Genomic DNA, 8,419 nt, shown 5'->3' on the forward strand with positions numbered 1-8,419 from the left:
TTTTAATTCTAATTATAACATCAATGTACCATTCAATCGAATGAAAAAGACTAAGAAATTGTCAAAAAACCACTGATTTATTGATAATTAGAAAGACCGGTTTCGGTAAAGGTTTATCAGAGATTGACAATGGTGTAATAACCGAAACCGGTCTTTCTAATTATCAATAAATCAGTGGTTTTTTGACAATTTCTTAGTCTTTTTCATTCAATATGAATAATTACCACAATATCAACTTCTCAACTACACAAAAAGTACCATTCAATCAATGCTGACAGTATTTAGTGAATCTCACTATAGTATAAGAGCAGAGCCTTCAAACTCCAAACTGATATAGCAGCGCAATCACCGAGTCGATTTGTGATTAAATTTGCAATCAAGGTTCACCATGACAACCCCTACCACATAACCGCAGTGAATTAATCGTAATACACCTCAAAGTTGCTGAATCAACAAAACAATTAAATCCAAAGTTGAATAATTTGTGTCATGCATTCAATTGAACAGATTGAGAGCATAGACAAAGAGCGAGAATAGAACGAGAGGCTGTCTCCATCATCCTCACCACAAATTGGCAATTTAATTGGACACAGCTAGAGAGTGCAGAAACCACTGGAGACAAACAGAACATCGCCGAATAGACATCCACTAGTTTGCCACAATTTATTGCCTAATACAGCTTTTGTCTCACTCAAATTACTCAGTGAAGGAAAAGGAAAAAACACAGGAAAATGGACATATGGAAATGTACTGAGTTAAGTACACCGGTATGAAGAAACATGCACTGCAAGGAGAGAGAACAAGCAAAACTTTCAAGATAGTTGAAAATAGGACCGCTGAATTCAGACAAAATTGAAAAAGCTTCGTTCAATCAATAGGCATCAATATATTACTAGAATGTACTAATTTTTGCATTCTTTAGAGAATTTCTACAATAAAAAAGATTTCGAATTAACGTTAGTTAGTCTCGAACAATTTTCTTTCAGAAATTTCATTATATTTATTACTTAGTGAGGAAGAGAAACACCTCAGGAACAGACGGAAATACTTTAAAACATACAAATAAAATTCACAGTATTTCACCCTAGAACATGATTGGAGAGACCAAGTAAAACCTCTCAAATCAGGATCTCCTAATTATATTAGCCTAATATATGTGCACAAAGGCCTGTTGAATATAAAACTAGAACCTATCAGAGAAGCCTTCTCTTGAAAAAAAGCTTACTTTGATTGGTTCTTGTGGTATTTAATCAAGATTAAAATTTAACGTGCTTTAGTATAGTTTTTAAAAACTGTTTTACAATCGATATAAATTTAGAAATTATTGAGCACCAAACAATTTTGAACCGACATTTCTTGTTTGTTTACATAGTGAAGAAGAGAGAAAACATCTTGATTTAAATAAATGCCCTGACACCTGACATCATGGTAGAACACTAGAGTACACTGGATCCCTCTCAGTGAAAATCAACAAACATTCAAGTCAAGGATCTCAAAATCTAATCAATTATTTAATAATATACTGATCAATGTATCTTTTACAGAGCTGCTCCACCATGTACTTGGATTACAAGCTGAAATAAGTCCAAACAAATTACAGAAAATCCTTTGTGTTGGAAAAAAAGTACAGCATAAGAGGAAGTACGGAGGTAAGGAAGTGCATAAGCATGAGCCATGACTTGCGCTTCAAGGCCAGCAAGTTCATAATAGCCGGGAGACACAATACTGAAATACTGAGACTCAGCCAACTTGCAATCCATCTTGTGTACCACACTACACTACAATATGAACGGATGTAATTCCAGGAATTTTCAATCTAAGTTTCAAGGGTAATCAATTATCCAACAATTTCATTAGTTCAAAATTGAAGATTGAAACTAAGCTTTTAGTTTAGAACTTGGGAAATTTACAAGTTCAGATCCTTTCAAGATCCGTTCTGTATAATTTAATATGAAACAGGAACAAGGAACAATTCACATTCTTCAAGAAGCTGAAGTAATGATATATGAAACTGTACCCATGCTGTATGCAAAATTCAATTAAGATCAATGAAACAGCTTCAGTTTCATACTAATGATGATCAAAGTTGATTGGTGATAAGTTAATAAAAGTTGTAGTTGAATGTCAATTTCCAAGGATCTATAGTTCTTAACAAAAAGTTGTGATGCATGAGTCATACTTTCTATTTATTATATTTTGACGTTCATTTTATGAAAGGTTTATCATACATTTACCACAGTATTTCAATGTGAAAATTGATAAGATTGATAAGGATTCAGAATCACAATTATTTATAAGGTACCACCTATTCCTTGTTGATTTCAATTTAGTCATTTTCACTTTTATTTATTAGGAAGTTCAGGTTTATTTTCACTTAACTACTGTCTCTATTTGTGTAAAAGATGTTGTTTCTGTTTTATTAAATGGAAACATAGCAAAAAGGCTTGCGGAAAGACATAATATTCCAACGTTTCTTTATCGTTATTGCTAATTCTGTAACTAATTCGATGCAACAATACAATAGAACACATGAAAGCATTGTCAATATTGACAAACACATCAGTTCGCAGATCAATCAGTTATTAACAACACCAGTCTGTATTTTCAATATTTCTCTGTAATTTTTATATCGCCTACTTGCCTACTATATATCTTTGGACTGCATTCAATAACGAAGGATTATTTACTTATGAATAAGTCTTGTGTCGTGTCTCATAATAAATTATGAATCGAACAACAGCGAGCAGCTCATCAGAAAACCATGGGGAAGCTCAAGGTTGAGCATTTGAATTATGTATCAAATAATAAAAAGAAGGAAACCACGCACGCAGGAGAAAATAGTCCCCAATTACGATGATAAGGGCGAAATAATAGGGTGAAAATCACCCCAAATGCGGCTAGTCTACATGGAAAACAACTTTTCCGAGAGGAAAACAAGTTGGAAACTGAGTGAGTGGCATGGATTCTGATTAAAGGGGACACCAGAGTGGTTTCCACGGCAGACGGCACTGACCTGAATGGTGTGGAAAAGCAGGACTGATAAATGAGACGCCGGCACATAAAAGGTCAAGGAAACCACAGTTGAGAAATAAGGGAGGATCAATTGGAAGATACGGGTCTGATGGAACGATAACTCTCTGTCATCTTTCACACTGACAACAAACATGATTGCTTCTAAATGGATATCTTTATTTGTACTCTACGTACTTTATTCCTTCAAATCATACTAGTGCCGGAGACGATGGCAATGCAAGATACGGTTGACTCACAATTCAAGCAAAACCTTCAAATGATATAGTATTGTAATATTTACAATATTTTTTATTTACATTATTTCCTGTTCCTTGCAATAAATGTCTACTTGACGTTATACATTATGAATCGATAGTAAGAGAAACACCAGACTCTCTACCTTAGAAACGTGAAGCTTCTAAAAAATGCCCTATTTTGAGGTGATTTTCATTTATAGGCCTACATTAAACACACGAATATTGAAAACATTGTACCCTAGAACTTATCTGAAATGTGCTCAATTGAAATTTTGAAAGCAGTAGATTTGACATTGATGATTTTAATGCTAGAAGACCGGATGAAAAGATTTACACTGGAATATTGAAATGATTAAATTTGAAGAATATTGAACTAATATGAAGGATATATCAATTTTTATGGATGATAAATAAATTTCATGTATTAAAAAAAAATGTAATTCCGATCAGTTGAAATAATAGAAATGGAATGTTAATTGATAAGGTTATTTAATCAAGAATAACAAAATTAAGTGAACTCTTTATCGTAGGAATTTGAAGGTTAATGTTATATGATTCATTCACTACAGTGCTTAAATTTCAAGACATACAGCAGAAGTACATGACGCTCATTTCTCAAATAAACTTGATAGAATGCTGCATAAATAGTAGTACAGATAGGCAAGCCATTAGTTAAATTTTTTTGACATTGATACTTGATACTAAATGTCTCGCTTTCATAGTTTAATTATTGCTTCAGCATTGAAGCTAGCAGCTTGAACTGATTAGTAAATTTGCCGTGACAAATAATAAACGAGAAGTGGGAGAAACGTAAATCAACGTTGAGATGATTGAGTGCAATTTGCTAGGCTCGCTATGGCAGAGTTTCTGAATCCCGAGTTATAAATTGTAACTCAGCTTTCAAGATAATGTGAAAGCAATTGAAAGTTTTGATAGAACTGTCATAGCAATGCAAAAGTCCTCAAAGGTATTGTTAATGAAAGGAAATAAATATATCAAATATATAAGTTGAATATAAGATGCAATCAGTTGCATGGCTTTTCGACTTACATAAATTATTTATCGTACAAATTTCAAGAAATTATAAACACCGACAAATTCTGTATCTAAGATGCTGTATTATAATAAATAATTATTATTTAGTATTATAGCTTTATTGTATAATTACAGCTGTACCTGTATTATTATAGTAAAGAAACTTTATAATTATAGTTAGTTTTTGATGAACAGAGACACGGCCAAAAACCAATGAAACTTGGATATTGGAATAGCATAAGATGTACTACAAAGTAATTACAGTGCGCCTTTTTCAGATGTTCCAATGCGCAAGTTTTATCAATTCAAGAATGATTATGTAATTCAAGCTTACGTACAAGACAAAATGAATTAATGTATTAGTTTCATTGTTTTACTGCAATTTCAAATGTATAAAGGTCTAAGTGTGAAATTTTAATAAAAAGTTATATCTATATAGAACAAACTGCAGAGCCACACTATAGTGAGGTCCACGTTATAATGACAGTATTTGTTCAACTTTGGTTTTGCTATCCTTGGACAAAGCCGGTGGTACTATCCTATTCTAGGTCCACAACGATGCCAATTATGTTTTTGACGGTGTAGAAATATAATTTATTAATGCAGAGAATCGGCATCGCCATTCTCCTATCTTTATTCACTGCCATTATAACGTGGACCACACTATAGAACTCTGAAACGGTGCTGGAACTTTGGGACCAATGCCTTCAGCCACCAACAACTTTTCCAACTAAAGTGTTCAAATCAGAGACAAAACTCTTATGGTATCTTTACTATATGGTACAAAAATAAGAGAGAGGTCTCTTCGCAGGTAAAATCAGGTGGCTCCCACATTTGGTTGAACATTGTTATTCAGCACAAAGGTGTTGATCATAATAGAATTGGTAATTCAGATTCTGTTGCAAGCCTCTATACCAATTCTAATATAATATTTATTCAATTTACTCATTATTGAAGATAAGTTATTATTTCCGCTACTTCAATCAGGGGTACATAAATTTCTAGTTTTCATTCAATTTCACGAATGGCGAAGGACTGTTATTTAAAATGAAATAAAAATGAGCAACAAATGATAATGTTTTATTGAAAGTAACATTGTAATTGAACACATAGAAGAGAGAGCATAGAGAGAATTCTGAGAATAGTGGAGCTAGGAAAATAATGGAAGATAAGCATTCTGAAGATTTTTGTTATAAACATAGATAAATTTATTGACAGCTTGAAGATATTATTCTAGAAAGAGGGTCGGACAACATGCACAAAATAAACTATCTCTGTGATAAAAATAGATTGTTCATATATTCAATATTTCGAACTATTCTAGCAATGAATCTATGAATGGTTTTCATACATCAACCTACTCTAGAACATGGTAGGACTTAGTGGAGTAGATCAATTTCCACACAGAAGACACTAAACATGTAGAGGACACATAATAAGAATTTTTTGTGACTAACTATTGTATGTAATATTGTAATTTATCTAATATTTTCTGTAATTTTAGTTTTTTTGGGAAATAAACATTTTATAGTTTTTATATGGGAAATAAACTTATTTTACAGTGACAGAAGCGTGTGAACGTGTTGAAAGCACCGACTATTGTTTGCAAATCACCTCACAGGTGGAGACCCCACACTTGGTGACAAAATACACCTTTTTCTGAGTTGCTGGCAAAATACATGGTTGCAAAGTTACGGTCAAACTTTGAAACATAATTTGCTTACATAATGCTTTTATAAACTGTTTTCACAAGATTATCCATGAGAAGGCATTATTAATCTTTTATCATCTTAGTGGTGATATCTTGATGAAATCAATTTGCTTGTTTGAAGGGTTTTTTTTATTAATTAAATAGAAACTAAGTACTGTACATTATTATTTATACTTTATAAATAAAATACGACACCTACTTCCTCAATGCATATCTTATCGCACTTTACAAGAAAGAGAGCGGCTTCATGAATCAAATTGTCATAACAATGAATAATGAAATAATGCAATATACAGGTATCAAGTTGAGGCCTATATGAGATCACGAATGACACGTGAACAGGTGGCATGGAGGCTATTAAAAGTCAACAAGGCTTGTCATTAAACATGAACAGTAGTCAAGGTCTCAGGTGTAATAATATATATCTTAATTTGTAAGATAACAGAAAATAATTAAGTAGCTATCAGAAAGTTTGTTTCCTAGATAGCTGATCAACAAATCATACAATGCTCAATTTAATATAGTTTTCCGCCAACCCTAATAACGTTGTAAAATGTAATCGATTTATAAGAATAATTATGTATTATCTACGATTATACATTATACCGCGACACCTAAAAATAAGATATTTGATTAAAAATTTATTTATTGATGGATTCATACAATAAATACATCATCAAAATGATAGGGAAAGATAAAATAAGGTGACCTTATGCTATTCCTCTCCCAAATTTACATGAGGTTACACATTGATTATTATTAAAATCCGCATGTTAATGTGATCTAAGAGCAACTGAGATCTAAGATCTACTGAGTCATTTTTATATGTTGAATAGAGGTCTATTTTACATTTTTCACATGCATGGTCTAGGAAGTCTAGCCCACAATGTTGGCAAAGCGAACACCTCTGTATAAGACAATAATCGCATATTATAGTAACGTCTACCTTATAATAGCAGTATTTGATTGGCATTGGTGATGCTCTCTATGTCTATCATTCGACAAAGCAGCTAGCGCTATACTTTTCTAGCTGCGCAACATTGCCAGATCGTCTTTAAACAATGTAGAAATACGATTAATTAACAAAATATCTAAATCCAATTATGATAATTTATTATTAAATTCATTGAAAAATATATTTGCGCGACGACTTGAATAGAATAGATTATTTTTAACAAGAATAATCAGCTATATAATATTGCAAGGAATATACCGGTCTATCTTCTATAGAAGCCAGTGGCTAGGCAGAGAATCGACATTGCTATTCTTCTATCTTTCTTCACTGCCATTAAAACTTAGACCTCACTACATTAGGTTAAGAAATATTCTCATAATTAAAGAAATTATTGCATAATATATTGAGATATCAATAACAAGTTCAACCTAGATTGGGACTAGAAACTTGTAAATTTAAATATTAAAAATGAATTGAGTTTTTATCTAATCCTGGATTATTGTTAACAAATTTAGCTTTAAAATATACAGTAATTCTACTATAAATATACAGTATTTTGTAACAGATGGAAACATGACATCCTAACCTCTCAAGACAAAATGTCTTAAAATTTTACCTTTTGAGCTACTTTATTGATATTCTGTAATTGTTTTTCAAATCCAATTCAAACCTATTAAACAACTAAATAACTAATTCAATAAACATTCAACAGGACAGAAACACTCTTTGTTCAGTTTGGTGCATATTGAAACTATAACGAACCCGGCAAACGCTAGCATTGATTATCTTAAAAACATTCTTAAGCTATATTGATGAAAAACTAGGATAATGTAGATTTAATTCAACGATTGTAAAGCATTTCACATCAAAACATTACCGTATTTGCAAACCAGACCGACTAACATGCTTGCTGTAACGTGACGATACTTTTGACAGTTCAAGACAATAACATTCGAAACTAATTTTACTTACCTTCATAACAAGCTCGAACGGATATTTGTAAATTCTTACAGGAGACAGGTAGTCCTGAACCATTTTGGATGATGTGTGATGCAAATGTAGTTTTATTAAAAGATGAGAATAATTTTACATACCGCAAAGCACAACCACCTACCACGAATTCAATGGCGGAACTAAAACTGAGAATTGTTTCATTTTCTTCCACCAACTCAGAACGCTTCACGGTGCCAGACCTTTGACGTGCTTTGACAGCTGCAAAATTTTGCTGCACTAGCACCATCTACTGACATTTTGATTAACCTTGAGCTCGCAGATGATACAAAACTAAGAGACTTGATACAAAATGAATAAATTTAATATTGATACAGAAGCAAAAATAATTAGTGACTTTCAATATTAAGCGTTTGTAAATTCTTTTTAACTTGATAATTTAAAAATATTAATCTTGATATCTTATTATTCTTGCATTTTTTGGAATGAAGAAGTAAG

General features: G+C 32.1%; 1 protein-coding gene across 1 annotated transcript in view; it reads right to left on the reverse strand.

Annotated features, from left to right (window-relative positions):
* Positions 1-8,180, reverse strand: part of LOC111062948 (SEC14-like protein 1) — a 70,741-nt gene extending 62,561 nt beyond the window's left edge. The window contains 1 exon segment of the mRNA XM_039436256.1: positions 7,943-8,180. Coding sequence (XP_039292190.1) covers positions 7,943-8,005 — 63 coding nt within the window. The 5' untranslated portion in view covers positions 8,006-8,180.
* Positions 8,181-8,419: the final 239 nt, after the last annotated feature.

Source organism: Nilaparvata lugens, chromosome 10 (genome assembly GCF_014356525.2).
Source record: "Nilaparvata lugens isolate BPH chromosome 10, ASM1435652v1, whole genome shotgun sequence".
Lineage (NCBI taxonomy): Eukaryota > Metazoa > Arthropoda > Insecta > Hemiptera > Delphacidae > Nilaparvata > Nilaparvata lugens.